This window comes from Tauraco erythrolophus, chromosome 21, assembly GCF_009769465.1.
Source record: "Tauraco erythrolophus isolate bTauEry1 chromosome 21, bTauEry1.pri, whole genome shotgun sequence".
Lineage (NCBI taxonomy): Eukaryota > Metazoa > Chordata > Aves > Musophagiformes > Musophagidae > Tauraco > Tauraco erythrolophus.
In genome coordinates this window covers 11,532,315-11,548,788 of record NC_141485.1, presented here as the reverse complement: position 1 = coordinate 11,548,788, position 16,474 = coordinate 11,532,315, and the positions used below count along the sequence as shown (strand labels likewise).

Here is a 16,474-nt window from a genome sequence, read left to right as displayed (position 1 = left end):
AATAAGTACAATTTATGGCTGCTGCCCAGGCCAAGACTTTTTTTCCCAGCAGATGAGGTGGAGACGGGACGGCACAAGAGCACGTTTCTACGGCATCTCCCTTCGCACCAGGGCTGCAAACCTGCTCCTGTATTGTGGTGGGGGGAGACCTCCATTTAGGGAGGGGGCATGGCTGTACAGGGGAGGTGTCCCGGGTCCTTTCCTGTGCCCGCCCTCACGCTGTCCCCTTGCCCCCGCAGCCTGGCGGCAGGTGGAATGGGGCAGCCATGAACGGCGATGCCCTGTGCCAGGAGCCCTCCTCCCCGCTCCCCGACTGGAGGGAGTTCTGCGAGCTGCATGCCCAGGCGGCCGCCGTTGACTTCGCCCAGAAGTTCTGCCAGTTCCTGAAGGAGAACCCCCACTACGACACCCCCGGGGCAGAGACCTCCTTCTCCCACCACTTCGCCGCCAACTTCTTGGACATCTTCAGCCTGGAGGTCAGCCGGGTGTTCGTGTCCGACTCCCCCACCAAGTACAACATCGTGCCCTTCGTGGGGCTGCAGAACTGCCACGTCCCCTACGGGCGTGAGGTTGCCCCGAGGAAGGAGGAGACGTCCACCGAGTCCCTGGACAGCATGGACGCCCCGTTGGGTGCCGGACGGTACCTGAGCCCAGCGCAGCAGGCGCAGGCGCGCAAGGTGTCCTCCTACGGCCAGTCCCGCAGCTCGGAGGACGTCTCCATCCACGCTGCCACCAAGCCCAAGTTCAAGAAAGGCTTCTCCTTGAGGAACATGAGCTTGTGTGTGGTGGACGGTATGAAGGAGATGTGGCATCGCAAGTCCTCTCCAGAGCCGGGTGCCGAGGCTGCTCCGGGCGGCCGGAGAGCCGAGAGGGAGCCATGGCCAGGGGGAGGCAAGGAGCCTGGTGACCCACGGGAGAAATGGACCCACAAGCTGCGCCTGTCCAAGGTGCCCTCCTCCAAGGTGGAGCTGGTGGATATCCAGAGGGAGGGGACGCTGCGCTACATGGTGGCCGACGACACGAACTGTGTGGGGAGCTCACAGTGGCAGAAGTGCCGCCTCCTGCTCCGGAAAGCGGTGAAGGTGGAAGGAGAGAGGTTCCTCCTTGAGTTTTATGTCCCTCCGAAGGTAAGTCCTGGCTTTTCTCCGCTGTTGTTTTTCTGAGCAATTCAAGCAGCAGTTGGGCTTTGCTTGAGGTTTTTCTTATTTCCACTGCTGAGCTGAGATAAAATCCAGCTCTGCTCCAGAGGGAGATTTGGTGCTGTGTAGCTGAGATGCAAATGGATGGGACAACGTGGTCGAAACCCATCCAACCTCCGAGCCCCGACTGCTGCTGTTCACCGGAGCTTAGTCCCCTCCTTCCCCACAGCCCTTGGAAGAGATGCTGAAGGCTCTGCCTGGTCCTTTGGCCCCCAAAATCAGCAATCTTGGTGGAAAAGCTCATTTCCCCCATCAAGACATGGGGTGTCCAGGCCATCCAGAGGACTTTTTCTCTTCCCAATGTGTTGCAGAGACACGTGGTTGCCAGTGGCTGGTGCAGCAGCGGTATGGTTGGGATTGTTGCCTGGGCTGTGTGCTTTACGTCTCAGAGGGTTGCTGGTCCACTTTCTGAAAGTGGGTGTCTTTTTTCCTTTTAAAAATAATAATTCATTTGGAGTAATTTTGCAAGGACCCCCCAGTGCAGCTTTTGGTGATGGGGACAGAAGACACCAGTGATGCCTTCTGGAGCTGGAGCATCACTACCATGGGTGGGTGGGTTTCGCAGCTCTTCTCCCAGACAGCCCCAGCTATGTACCCTTCTGGGCAGAGGAACACTGATTATTAATAATAATAATAATATTAATATTATTAATATTACCTAAAATATCACTTTTCCTTGCCTGCACCTGTTCTTCTGTAACTTCAGTGAAAGCTTCAAAAGGAGGAGCTGGTTTTCATCATGTGTGTCCTTGGCGCATCCTCCCTCTCCTTCACACATGCCCCCCCGTCCCCTCTTCTCCTGGGCGAATGGTTGAGCCATGGAGCGCTTTGCTCCAGACACGTGGATTATGAGCCCATCAGCGTCCTCCTCGCTGCAGGACTGCCTCGGCCCCTGGGCTGAGTGCCGGGATGTGTCCCGCTGCCAAACCTGCACCGACGCCGTGATCATAGAATCATAGAATGGTTAGGGCTGGAAGGGACCTTCAAAGGTCATCTAGTCCAACCCCCCTGCAAGGAACAGAGATATCTCCAACTAGATCAGGTTGCTCAGGGCCTCATCCAACCTGGCCTTGAACGTCTCCAGGGATGGAGCATCCACCACCTCTCTGGGCAACCTGTTCCAGTGTTCTACAACTCTTATGGTAAAAAATTTTTTCCTAATATCCAACCTGAATCTACCTCCCTCTATTTTAAGACCATTACCCCTTGTCCTATCACAACTGGCCCTCCTGAACAGCCTCTCCCCATCTTTCTTGTAGGCCCCCATGCCTCGCCCGCGCTGCACGTTCTCCTCTCCGAGCGGCACAGGGCAAACAATAACTGTTCCGTGGGGCTTTACTGGCTGTATGTGCTGGTAATGAAATCTCCAGTTATTTTAATACCCAGGGAGGAAAAATCTCATTTACTTCATCTCCTCTTGGACTTTCCCACTCATGTTTCAGTTCCCAGTAGCGAAGCTGAGCCAATGTGAGCCCTCACACTGAGCTGCTGCTCCGTGGGGCTAGGCACGCTCCCAACCCCGCTAACCGCTGTTTGGCAGGGGATGGATCCAGGCATTGTAGGATCCAGGCATTGTACGTAGGGACAGCAGGATAGTTCATATTTTTAAACAGCATTTCCTATTTTTTCTGAGGCTGAAATGAACCCTGGCACTGTTGGTGTTTAGTCTGTGCCTCTTGCTCAACCTGATAAAATATAGAGCATGAGTTTGAACTCAAGTGCATCTCTCCAGCGAGCAGCTCGGCACGGGTACGGATGGCATGCATCGCTGGGAGCTGGCTCGGGGGGCCTTCCTCAGCCCAGGGACCGGAGGAGGCCACCGTGTCCATGGCACGACACACGGAGGATCCGGTGAAGCCAGTGGGTGCAGGCTGCGCTGGCAAGTCAGCTGCACCAAAGGGATGATAAACGCAGGTTAAAATGGAACAACTGCTTCTTTTAAAACATTTAAGAGAGCGCTCATAGGGGGATTTTTTATTTTTAAAGTGTATCTTGATTTGCCTCTAAAAATCAATTTCGACATTATTTTATGGCAACTTTTATGAAGATTGTCTGCTCTTCTGTGATAATCATGCCCTGCTTTGGTTTACGTCTCTCTCCCCTCGTCCCATCCTGCTTTCCATCTGGCAAATGGTTCAGCTGTAAAAGTGGCACCTGTCTGGCACAGCTGGAGGAAAATGGCTTTTCGCTTCAGTAGCCCACAGCTTTGGTTTTGCGTAGACCCTACAAAAACTCTGGTCACGTCTTTAAATCTGTAAAGGGAAGAACCCTCCCAGAGAAGACCTTTCTCTGGCTCACCGGTGAATTAACACCGTATTTTCTTTCCTTTCGAAGCAGCTGCCACCTCCTTTCTGACCTTTTCCCATGCAAACACCAAGATGGAAAAAAAATCCACAGGGCAGGGCTGAGCCCTACACGGCCGAGAGGTGCCTGGAGGCAGCCCTGGGGCTGGTGGAAATGAAACATCCCAGAGGGGAAAAAGAAGTTCCTGTTCTGTCTTGGATTTGTTTATTTTTTCCCCCAAAATATGGGAACTGAACCCATTGTTGGTAACCTGCAGCCCAGCGCTCGTCCTGCCCCGTGCACCCGAGGCACCGGGTTTTGGTGACTAAATCACATCCCGCAGCCACGATGCTCTGAATCCCGGAGGGATCGATCCTGGGGAGCTGCTCCGCAGGCTCCTTTGCGGGGATTTGTTATAATTAAAACAAATATCTGGGGAATTTGTTGCTCAGCAGAGACTCCGAGGGGGAGGCACCGGGTCCTGCCCCTGCATTGAGGCTCCGACGGGTGCCGGCTGCCCCGGGGGAAATTAATTTTTCTTTATTTTAATGTAATTAAAATTCCCTGCGTGGCTAAGGCTGCTGCGTCGTGGCTTCTCGGTGGAAATGCTGCTGCTGCGCTGGATAAACGGGGCATCTTCTGGGCTGCGTTCTGCAGAGGAGCCGTCCCCTGGCAGCTCGGTTCTCCCGCGGCGCATCTCCATCGGGAGCGGGTTTGGGAAGGAGGGAGGTCAGTGATCACGGCAGGGCTGGCTTAGCAGCCCGCGCCGGAGCAGGGAAGAGGTTTGGCAGTTAAAGGCATGAACCTCCCTGTCTTCCACTGGGCCTCCTCTTGGTTTAATTAAAAGAGCTCGGAGTGATCAGGCACAGGAGGGAAATCAGCGCTTTTTCCCCGCTCCTCTGCAGGAACCACGCAGGCTGAGCTGCGATCTTGCGTCTCCGAGAGCCGCGCTGCGTCGTCCCCTGGGAGACTTTGATTCAATTGAGCGACTTTTTTTTTTTTTTTTAATTTATTTATTGATTTCTTTTCTTTCTTTTTTTTTTTTTTTGGTTTATGTTTTTTTTTTTTTTTTCCCCAGGCTTCCAAACCCAAGGTGAGCATCCCGCTGTCGGCCATCATCGAGGTGCGCACCACCATGCCGTTGGAGATGCCTGATAAGGACAACACCTTCGTCCTAAAGGTGAGGGCAGGGGGGGTGTCCTGGTGGGGACCCCATCTGCGCCCACATCCAGCCCCCGTGGTGGGGATGCTCAGTCCCCGAGGGGCTCGTTGCCTTGGTTTTTGGAGCTGAGATGCCAACAGCACTAACGCTCCCCAGGGCATCCCTGCCTCCCCTTCCCTGTCTGTGCTTTCCCCGGAAAAACGATGCAGCCTCCACCTCATGCCTGGGTGCTTTGGGGTGGGGGTGGTTGCCTGGCATTCACCGTGGGGGTTTTGCTTCTCCGTTTCACCAGGGTTAAATCAGTGCCCAGAGGCAACCAGCAAGGGGAAATGCTCTGGTACGGCTGCCCGTGGTTTCGTGACGGCCGCTGCCCCGGGTCAGTGGCTCGTGGTGGCTGTTTCGTTGGCACGGGGCGATGGGAATGGCTGTGCGGGGCCACCGAGGCCGTGGGGATTGACCACCCGCCGTGAGTCTGGGGGCGCAGTCGAAGAGTGAAAGTCTCTCTCTGCAGAAAGAGTTTTCCATATAATGGAATTAATTAGCTTAACACTCCCTCCTGCTCTGCCGAAAGGCAGCGGCCTGGCACGGCGGAGCGGGGCTAAATTCCTTGAGGTCCCAGCTCAGGGCGCGATGTGCCGCCGTGGTGATGGACGTGTCATTGGAGATGGTGTTTCTGTCCAGCTGACGAGGCTGTGCCCTCCTGCTTGTGCTGGTGGACTCGTGCCCTCCATCAGAGTCGGTGGACGTGCCCAGCTGGGAGGTAGCACATGGACATGGGGGAAGGGTAGTGTTTGAGGGTTTCTGTGTCCTACCTCTGCTAAAAAACCACCTCTCCCCCTGATGCTTCTCCCTAAAAGCGTGTGGTAATGGCAGAGTGGAGAGGCCGAGCTTCCTGGTGGAATGAACCTGCTTAAAAAAAAAACCAACTGTGAAAGCAGAGGAGGGGAAAAAATTGAGCCTGGCTTTGTGAAAGCCCCTGCACCTGGTAGCCCACCTGGCCCCAGCACATGTTCCTGTGGGAGATCGCTCTCCACCAAACCCAGCTCCTTGTGAAGGTCCCACACCACCTCCTGGCAGCCTCCTCCAGGGCATCCTCCCTGCTGTTCGACCTCCACCTCTGCTGTGGCCCGTGTCCACCATGGACATGGAGCTAATTTGGCTGGTGTCTTTTGCGCCTCAGAGACCAACCTCGTGTCGTTTTCTCTCCAGACTGACCAGCCCAAGGTCCTCCATGGTTTCTTGGTGGGCTCTGGAGAGAGGGTGCCATGGCCAGGAGTGGGTGGGAAGGATTGCTTCTCCTTTGATTGCTTCTCCTTTCTTCTTCCTCTTTACCCAGCCCAAGTTGGTCCAGTTGCTTTCTTCGTACCCTGATGATGATGATGTTGACTCATACATGGTTTTGTGGGCTGGTGTAACTCCTCAATGTTTTTTGCAGAACTGCTCTGGAGTCGCGGTTCCCCAGCCCAGACTCCCATGGTGATTGATGGGTGTGAGCCCAGAGCTCGCCCATGTCCTTCAGCTGGGGGCTGGCTTGGGCTTTTCCTTCCGCTGTCTTGGATTCGAGAAGTTCATTGGAATTCTTGTCTCATCCTCCAGCACACTTGCAATGTAGTGTCATCTGTGAATTGGTCTGGCATCTTCTCTTTGCTTTTGGCCTAATCGTTAGTGAAGAGCAGCGTGGGTGGAGAGAGTCCTTGGTGTGATCTTCTGAGCATACCCCTCAGCTTTGATCGTTAGCCATCAATAACCCGTTAGCCATCGATAACTGCTCTTGGAACATGGCTCACCAGCTACTTGCCATCGTGTTTTCTAGATCCCCTGACAAGTCTCATCTCAACCGTGTCTTGCTACCCACCTTGCTGGCGTCACACCAGTGCCCGAAGCGTGGCCAAGGCCAGGGATGTGGCACTGCTCCTCCCCGTCCCTGGGGCTGTCCCGAGCATGAGGAGATGGGTTTGAGAGGGTTTGGTGCTGGCAGATCGCTGCTGGGGGGGTTCAGCTCGGGTATGCATCTGGGTGCCTGCAGAGGGTGGTTCCTCTGGCTGCGGGAGGAGGGCTCTGGCGTTGCCCTCTTCCCAGCTTCTGGAGCCAGATGTGTTCGCTCCACTCCCACCAACGGCCCTGGGACTGCTTCAGCCATTTCTTTAATTACCCTAGGGAACACTCCAAACCCTACCAGCCTGAAAATGCTTGATTGAGCAGGTACCTCCACCCTGCTCCTGCCCCGTTCCGCCAGCGCGCTCACCCTGCCGCGGGGTTAATCGATCGCAATCGATCCTTTGAGTGAGCCGAGGCAGCCAGCGAGGCGTTGAGCCCATCACATCGAGCCCATCTGTCCAGGCGTTGAGCCCATCACATCGAGCCCATCTGTCCAGGCGTTGAGCCCATCACATCGAGCCCATCTGTCCAGGCGTTGAGCCCATCACATCGAGCCCATCCGCTCGCTCCGTCTCCTCTCCTGCCGCTCCAGCCAGCTGTTGCCCTCTCTGCTCCCGGCACAAGCTGCTTTTCCGTTGCTCCCAACATCCATTATTGTTCGTAGCTCGTTTTCTGCCACAGCCCTTCTCGCTGCGGCGTCTTCTCGCCGCTCTCTTGTGTTCCCCCTTGGCTGGCTGGTCTCGCCGACGGGGCGAAGCACCCCTCGCTGCTGGGGTGCAGGTTCGAGGGGTAAGGAGGGGAGCTGGGTGCCGTGGTTCCCCCGCCGCCTCCCCGCGTACAGGGTTGATGCTGAGCCCGAGCTCAGCCTTTGCGCGCCGCGCGCCGGCGGGGTGTGACAGCTGGAAAAGCCCCTGCCTTGGTCGGGGAGGCCACGCTGGAATGGTTTTGGCCAAATCGCCTCAAAATTAGCAGGCAGCGTGTCCCCACTGCCCGTCAGACATCGAGCACGTGCTTTTTTTATTATTATTATTTTTTCCATTGCACAAGCAGGCACTTGCAAAATACCCCAGCCCTGCACGTGCTTTGCTCGCTGTCATGCTCTGCGTGAGAGCAGCCCCGTCTCCCATGCCAGCTCCGTGTGTTGCCCTCAAAAAGCCGGAGAGGCTCCTTTGCTCTAGTTGAATAAAACAGGGAGGGGGTCTTTGCTGCTCCCCCCCACCTCTGCTTGGGGCGGGACGGCCCGTGCACAGCCCTGGGCTGCAGCAGGGGAGCAGGTTGCTGCTCAGCGCCGGCGCTGGGCACCGCTCCCTGCTTATTTTCAGGACAGTGATTCAGTTGTTGGTGATTAATTTAATTTGCTAGGAGGTTGTCTCGGCTGGCAACGCGATACCCTCCTGGAGTCAGGGCTGCCTCGCCAGCTCGGGAACACGATGTGTAAAAGAGTCCGCGAGGGATGCAGGGAAACCTGCCAGGGGCACGTGGCATGGCGTGGGTCCTGAGTCCTCCTGCCCCATAGCTGATGTGGGGCTTTTCTGGGTCCTCCCTGGCCCTGGAAAGGCCCAGCTCCTTTGAGCTACATTTTTGGAGGCTCTTTTGCATCCTGATTTTTGTTTTATTTTTTTTGCTGTTAAACTGGGTTTCTCTCCCTGTTGCAATCAGAAGCCTCGTGGACCACCAGTAGAAAAGAGAAGAGAGGAGGGGTTTTAAACTCTTGGGTTTGAGAGTCATTTTGGGGGAGTTTGGGTTTGAGAGGATTTTGGGTCAGTGAGATGGCTTCTGCTCTACCTGTGCAGAGCTGTTTTTGGGGGATGCTGTCTGTGCCAGCGCGTGGCCACACACCCTCGATGCTGCTGGCCAGCTGTGGTTTTGCCATAGAGGCTGTAAAAACCTTGTGAGGCATTTGCTGATAACAGTGGGCTGGGGGTTTCCCTCTGAGCCCCGACTTTGGTCAGAGGTCACCCTCAGACATGTCAAAGCATCTCTGTGGGTCACTCCTCGGTGTCTCTGTGCTGGGATGGGGCACTTATCCCCCCTGTTCAACTGAGGTGCTATTTAACATCAGCAGGAGGGCCACGAAGATGATCCGAGGGCTGGAGCACCTCTGCTATGGAGACAGGCTGGGAGAGTTGGGGCTGTTCAGCCTGGAGAAGAGAAGGCTCTGGGGAGACCTTCCAGCACCTTCCAGTGCCTAAAGGGGCTACAGGAAAGCTGGAGAGGGGCTTTGGACAAGGGCGTGTAGTGACAGGGCACGGGGCAATGGATTTAAACTGAAAGAGGGGAGATTTCGATGGGATCTAAGGAAGAAATTCTTCCCTCTGAGGGTGGTGAGGCACTGGCACAGGTTGCCCAGAGAAGCTGTGGCTGCCCCATCCCTGGCAGTGTTCAAGGCCAGGTTGGATGGGGCTTTGAGCAACCTGGTGTAGTGGAGGGTGCCCCTGCCCATGGCAGGGGGGTTGGAACTGGATGATCTTGAAGGTCCCTTCCCACCCAAACCATTCTATGAATGGGGGGGTCTGGCTGGGTTATGGGCTGTGCTGTACCCCGAGGGGGTGGCAGGACCCCCAGTGCAGCCTAACACTGTCCCATGTTGTCTGCAGGTGGAGAACGGGGCCGAGTACATCCTGGAGACCATCGACTCCCTGCAGAAGCACTCCTGGGTGGCGGATATCCAGGACTGCATTGACCCGGGGTAAGACTCGCTGGAGGAAGGTGCTGAGGCTGCTGCGCTGCCCTCGCCACCGAGCACGGGATGTTACCCCCATGCAATTTTTGTGACTTAAGGCATTACAGAAAGTCCCTGACCCATGCCAGCAGAAGTCTGGAGGCAAAGTCAGCAGTCTGTGCGTGTCGGGGTGCAGCCTCGCAGAGCACTGGCCGCTTGCTCACCCTTTCCTGCTCCGTGTCATCTCGGCCAGGCAGAGGCAGGTGACCCAGGAACGCAGCCCTTGACACGGGAAGCTCCTAACCCCCACCCTCTGAACCTTTTTATGCTATATTTGAGCTACGTTCTGTGCTTTTATTTCCAGTCCAGCACCCATGGTATATTTAAGATTCTGCTGGCTAAATCGATTTATGTTTCTATCACCGCGGCGTTGATGCTGTCACTGGAGTCACAACTCCTCTGCCAAAACTCATCTGCTTTTTCCTCGGCCCGTGCGTTGGGTGATGCCGTAGGGAGGTTCATGTGCCTGGGCTGCTGCCCTTCAGCTGGCTCGGGCAGCCCCGCTCCCGGGGAGGCAGGAGGCTGGCTCAGGCACTCCCCAGGCTCCAGGGAAACCCTGGCATTGCCCTTCTTGGCACAGTTTTGGAGAAACAAGGTGTCCAAGCTTGCAGAGGTGAAAACCTCAAGCAAACCTGGAACAGGGGCTTGGCGAGGCTCCAGCCACCTCCAGGCTGCCTTCTGCGGAGAGATGCGGTTCGGGTGCTGCCGGGTTGGTCGCGGCGGAGGCTGCGTCTTGCAGGGAGGATGGGCTAACGGGCTCCAGAGCTGGGCTCCTTCAGATCCTTTTGCTACTTTTTAAAATGTATAATTCAAGAAGCGATGCTGAGGCTGGGCTGCTGATGAGGCAATGCTGGCAAACACGGCCCTTTCCCTCCCAGTTCGTGTTTCGGTGCTGGTTTTCCAGCCGGAGCCGAGCACCGCAGCCGTGCTCGCCTCGAGCCGCCGCAGAAGCTGCCGGCAGCCCCGCGCCAATCCCTCGCTCTGCCGCCCGCACCATCCCAGCCTTCTATATTTGCTCAGCACCCAGCGCAGTCCCGCTTTGGCCTCCAGACGTGACTGCAAAGCAAATAATAATGAACTCTAGAGCAAATAATAACGAGCTGTTTAATACACCAACGCACACGCTCGGTGCCAAGAAACTGAATTTTCAATCAGCTCCCGATGCTTTTGCCAAGGGCCGCGCGCCGGAGCCGCTGCGCGAGCGCCCGTTGACAGCTTTTCTGCAGAGCACCGTTGGTTTTGGTTTCCTTCCTCCCTTCTTGTGTGTTGTTTTTTTTTTTTTTTTTAACCGGCTGCAGCTGAATGAGTCCCAGTGGCTGATTCACTTACTGGCCACTAAATAATTCAGCAGCTCCCTGGTGAGCTCTTACCACTGACGAACACGGCCGCTTCCTCGCTGCCTGCATCCGCGTGGCCGCTGTTAAGCAAGAATAGCCGAGTGCTGTGGGCAGCAGCGGGCTCTTGCCGGCGGCCAGGATAAAAATAGGCTGTGGAGCAAGTCACGGGGGGATTGCACAAGGGAGGGGATGGTTTCCATGGGGTCTGCACCGCTGCAGCCACCCCTCCTTGCTCCGCTCGCTGTCTCGCTCCGGGCCTCCCGGCTTGTTTTTTTTGTGTCTTTTGGGGATGTAAATTCCTGTGGGTCAGTCATTCCGTTCGTGGAGGGTTGAAAGCGAAAGCACCTTTGGGTGGGAGTTGGTGGGAGCACGTGTGGGTACGCGCAGTGTCTTGCGAAGCAAAGCGCTGACAGTCAAGGCAACAGATTTCCATCCAAACCAACCAGGCTCTGGCAAAATGCTGCAGCGAGGACCGATCGGCGTGACCCCGGAGCGAGGGCTTTCAAGGGTTTAATCCCTCCCACACCGGTTTCTCACCCCCTAAAAGCCATGTCATTTTGCCGGGCACTCGGTGCTGCGGGTGCTTCTGTCCGTGGCAGCCCCTCCGGGAGGGAGTGAGGAGCATCGGGACGTGCTCCCAGATCATGGCTGGGTGTTCGTTCGGTCAAGAGTCCCCACCGCGTGCCTGGGAGCGGAGGTGCCACGCGGGCATCTGTCTGCGGCGCGGTGGCCGGTGTGTGACTGTCTGCTCTGTGCTCTCCCCCCAGGGACAGCGGGGACGACATCGAGCTGGCGTCCTGCGCGCAGGGAGCCTGTCTGCCAGGCAGGGTGTCCTCCTGCAGCTGCGAGTTCCTGGCTGATGGTAAGGATGTTACAACTGGGCAAAACACCCACCGGGGAGGGTGGGCGTCTCTGGGTGCCAGCTCTGATTTAGGGGGTGGGGGGTAGATCCTGCCAGTGAAAACGTGAAGAAGCCTGTTGCAGGTGTCTGTGGGGATGGATCTTCCTCTGCCCGTTGCCTTCCTCTTCCTTATGCTTGCTCCCCGCCTTGGTGGAGGTGGCCTCTGCCTTGGTGGAGAGGTCAGCATTGCTCCCATACATCCTGACAGCATGCAGAAAATCAAGCCCTCCAGGCCCCAGCAAGCAGCTTCTGCCTGCCCAGCCTCATCTTGTTTCCATGCCTGATTAAGACACAGCTGTGCACCAGGTCCCGGTCGCACCAGGGAAAGGAGACCAAGCGCAGGTTGAAAGGGAGCTCCCCGAGCTGCGGCCAGAGCCAGAACCTGGCCTGGAGATGTCACCGAGCCAGGAGTGCTCCAACGTGGTTGCCTTTGGAGCAGGACAGCCCCCAGCCTTGTCCAGTGATGCTGAGCCATAAACCCATCCCTCTGTAAATTCTCTTCCAGATGTGCCCAGGCCACCGGACAGATGTCCCCTGCCTGGCACTCACAACACCGCCACAGCCATGGCCACCGCCGTCCCCGCACCCCACAGTCGGGGCAGGGACTCCCTGGGCGAGCTCCTCACCCACATCCCGCTGGAGAGCTTCCTGCAGACGCTGGAGTCCTCCCCCACCGCCGGCGGGCATCTCGCAGGTACCGGGATGCAGGATGCGACCTCAGCACCTCGCTCTTGGGGGTGCACGGAGAGAGAGAGGAGGAAGGGGTGGGAGTGGGCGGTGTCTGGGTGCTCCCTAAAAACCTGCTGTCCCTGTGGCTAGGGGAGGACAACGAGGCAGAGGCCGAGATCAACCTCTCTGACTTCCCCTGGTTCCACGGGACGCTCTCACGGATCAAGGCGGCTCAGCTGGTGCTTTTCGGCGGTGCCCGGAGCCACGGCTTGTTCGTCATCCGGCAGAGCGAAACGCGGCCGGGGGAGTACGTGCTGACCTTCAACTTCCAGGGCAAAGCCAAGGTGGGTGTCCCCTGCTTCTCCCTGAATATCAGCGCCAGCCCTGCCCGGCACCCCGGGCTCCTTCCTGCTCTGCTGGGGCTCTGCGAGCAAGTAGGTGCCATGCGGTGACCCCAAACACAGCAGCTCTGCGGGGAGCTGCGCCTGGCAGCACATCCCTCGAGAGCACCTGTCCTCATTCCCCAAGAGCCCCCTGCACCCTGCCTAGCCCCACCAGCGCTCTCCCAGCTGGATGAGTGCCTGCCATGAGAGCATGAGGTTAAATACCCCGCGGGAGCCCCAGCATAACCTGGCATGTCGTCCCCTGCCTTAATCTTGTCCGCTCCAGGTCCTAAAGTACATGGGTGCACTGTAACAAAACCAACTCACGTGTAGTTTTCTGCCGAGTCCCTTTTCTACCAGAAGGCACACGCTGCGGAGGGGTTGAGATGTAACTGCCCGATCTTATCACCCGTCCTACAAGAAGTGGTGCAGGTGGGCTGTGGGCTTCCCTGGGCTGGCTGTGTCACCAGGATTGGACTCCCAGCCCCCTTGGCTGCCCCCAGCCCCTCTTCTCTGGCTGCTTCTGAATGATGCCAGTCACCAGGAGAGGGGACAAACTCCTCCCGAGGCTGCAGCAAGTGGCGTTTTGCAGGAAACATCCTGCAATGGGAGACCCTCCCGTTTTCCCAGGGACAAAACCCAACAGTCCTATGCCAGGAGCAAACCTCCCTTGGCTGATGGAGGCGGCTCCTCCTGCTAATCGCAAAGGTGAGTGTTGCCCCTTGGAATCCCCAGCTGACCCCCTGCCCTTGCAGCACCTTCGCCTGTCACTGAACGAGAGCGGGCAGTGCCACGTGCAGCACCTCTGGTTCCAGACCATCTTCGACATGCTGCGCCACTTCCACACGCATCCCATCCCCCTCGAGTCGGGCGGCGCGGCCGACATCACCCTCCGCAGCTACGTCGTGGCCCAGAGCCCACTGCCCGGTAGGTGCTGGGGCGGCCGCTGCGTGGGTAGGGGTGGGTGGGTGAGGGGTGGGCTGGTGTCCTGCTTTAGCCCAACCGGCAACTAAACACCATGCAGCTGCTTGCTCGCCCTCCCCACCCCTGGGGAAGAGAATTAAAGGGGGAAAGGGAAGGAAGACCCATGGGTTGAGATAAGAACAATTTAATAATAACAATATATGAATACATGTATATAAAATAATAATAATACATAGAAACAAGTGATGCACAGTGTAATCACTTACCACCCAGTGACCAACGCCTGTCCCATCCCAGCAAATGATCCCAAACCAGTTAAAAAGTCCTGGCACCTCAATCTCAGATGAGCGAGAGGCATGAAAAGAGAGCAAGAGAGATACAGCACTCCGAGAGAGCCCTCGGAAGAGAGTCCCAGAAGAGCAAAACCCTTCTTTCCAGTTAACCCTCATCTGTATACTGGACATGACATTGCATGACATGGAATACTCTGTTGACCAATTTGTCCCTCAATCCCAAGTCTCAGTTCACATCCTAAGGGGAGTTGTGAACCTTTTGTCCCGGCCATGCTCCCCCCAGCCCCTTGTGCTCCTGCACGCTGGCAAAAACACGGGAAGCTGAAAGGTCCTTGATGTCTCAGCACCAACAATAACCATCGGTGCGCTATCAGCATTCTCACAACGAACCCCAGACTAAATCCCAAACATAAAGCAATTCTCGCTGCTAAAGTGAAAAACTAACTCTGTCCCAGTCAAAACAGGACAGTTGGGATCTCGTGTGGACCCAAAAGGGACTGATCCCTGGGATTCCCCCCCCCCGACCCCCTCCCTAAAGCTGTGCCCGTGGCTCTGGAGATGACCCAAGGTGGGCATTATCCCATTGAAGGTGAGCAGGGAGGACCACGCAGCAGCAGAGCGGTGTCAGGGTGACCTGTGTGTCCCTGGCTGTGGGTGTCAGTCCCTTGGCTCGGGCAAGAGAGGAGCAGAGAGGTCTGCGGGGCTTGGAGCATCCTGCTATGCCAGGAGAGCGTGGGCAAGGAGTGTTGGGGAAGGGCAGGGTCGAGGATGGAGAGGGAGAGCAAGGGAGAGGGCCAGTGTGGGAAGGCATCAGCAAAGGAGGGAGGGATGAGCCCCCAGGAAGCACTAGAAGTATCAAGCTCCTGTCTCCCTTGCAGACGCCAGCCCCCCACCAGCCCTTGTGTCACAGCCGCCGGGCTGCCGGGTCGACCTGCCGCCTCCACACTACTTCTGCACCGCAGCACCTGCTGTCCCACCAGCCCCGCCGCCCACCGAGGGGGTGGCTGTGGCCCCCGCTGTCACCGTCCCTGCACCCTACCACCGCCTGGAGGGTACCCTGGGCCCCCGGAGCCGCAGCGACAGTGCTGAGCGCCGGCCGGAGCCCCCCACCACCAGTGCCGAGGACTACCATGAAGCTGACGGTGCCCGGAGCCGGACCCGGGCGGTGGAAAACCAGTACTCCTTCTACTGAGCGCCCCCATGCCTGGGGGCTGGATGGTGGGGAGGATGTGCGGGGCACCTGTGCCCCTGACCACTGCACCAGCCTTGCCACCTCCTCCTGCCACCACCAGCAACCCAGCTGGGATGTCCTCCTCGCTCCCTGCCGCTTTTGGGAGCCGTGTCAGTGGTGGGCAGTGTCCTGGCTGGACCCGGCACCAGCCCTGAGGTTGGGGCAACGCTGGGGGCTTGGGAGGCTGAAGGTGTCAGTGCCATGTTGGAGCTTGCAGCCTCTTCCCTTTCCCTCCGGACCAAGAGCTCTCCCAGGGCTGAGCTGGGCTCCCTGCATCTCGTGCCTGGGGATGCCCCTCCAGGGTGGCAGCCCAAAGCTGTGACAGGCTCCTTCCTCCAGCCAAAGCACCTCAGCACGTCCCTTGTGGGGTGAGAGCCCAGCGTGGCCAACGTCCCTTCTGGCACCATCGCCCCGCAAACCAGCCGCTGTGGGGCTCTGGTGTTCCGGGATGACCGTGGAAATGGCAGATCCCCACGTGGAGGCTTTTCTTGCACACAAGGATCCGCGTGCCTGAGAGGGCACCACCGCAGCGGCGTGAGGGTTTATCCAGGCTGGCTGCCAGGCTCCCTCTGGGACACACGTTCCTCACCCTCTGCCAGGAGAAGGTTTTTTCCAAAGCTTAACACATCGCACTCAAGGAAGGCTTTTCCCTGCTGTCCTGCCATTTCTGTTCCTTTGGGCTGTCGCTCCCTGCCGTACCTACGGAGCATCCCTGGAACCCCTTTCTTCCTTCCTCTCTTCTTTGCTGTTTCAAAAGAAAGGGAGAGCTCAGCCTTCTGCCTCCTCTCTGCCACAGCACGGCGATATTTTCCATTGCTCATGGCAAACCTTGAAAAATCTGACACCCCCCCTTTGTTGTTAGTCGTTCGGGATGTCTCGGAGGGGCCAGAGGCTGTATCCGAGGCAGGTGCTCGGCTGGGCTCCCAGGAATGAAAACACTACATGTCTTCAGTAGATGCTATTGAAGGTTGTTTTTTTGTTTCTTAGAGAAATAGAAATGCCCATGGCGAGCGAAAGGAGTGGGGCTGCTGCCAGGTGGGTGACCGGGCAGCCGACACAGAGGGGCCAGGCCAGGCTGACGCAGCGACAGGCAGGATTCTCCTGGCTGGTGGCCGAAGTCCCTCCCCGGCGGGTGTAAAACGGAGGCGGCTGTAGCAGCACTGCTGCGGGAGGGACCAGGCACTGCAGCGGTCACCGCTTCTTGGTGGCTTCTGATGGAGCAGTGCAGCCCCGTGCATCTGCAGCAGCACCAGGAGCTCGTCCCAGCAGGGGTGAGCCCTGGAAGAGGGTGTAGAGCAGAAACCTGCTGTGGCCACAACACAGGATGTTGTCCATGCTTTTCCTACAGGTCACGGAAGCCCTTAGGGCGGTTTTACAGGCCAGGCTCCTTACTGGGATTGTGTGCCTGGTGGGCTGGGGGACCCTCAAAGGGCAGCTTTGCTTGCAGGCAGCCGCAGTAGCAGCGCATCCTTCTCGGTTTGCCTTGTGCAGC

The 16,474-nt window shown here is 57.5% G+C and overlaps 1 protein-coding gene across 1 annotated transcript; it reads left to right on the top strand.

The window, feature by feature from the left end:
- The first annotated feature begins 251 nt into the window (after positions 1-251).
- SH2B2 (SH2B adaptor protein 2) lies at positions 252-14,943 on the top strand. Its single transcript, XM_086624739.1, has 8 exons — positions 252-1,127; positions 4,561-4,662; positions 9,120-9,211; positions 11,349-11,443; positions 11,988-12,176; positions 12,302-12,495; positions 13,290-13,461; positions 14,630-14,943. The coding sequence occupies exons 1-8, from the start codon at positions 267-269 to the stop codon at positions 14,941-14,943; spliced, it is 2,019 nt and encodes a 672-aa protein (XP_086480865.1). The 5' UTR covers positions 252-266.
- Positions 14,944-16,474: the final 1,531 nt, after the last annotated feature.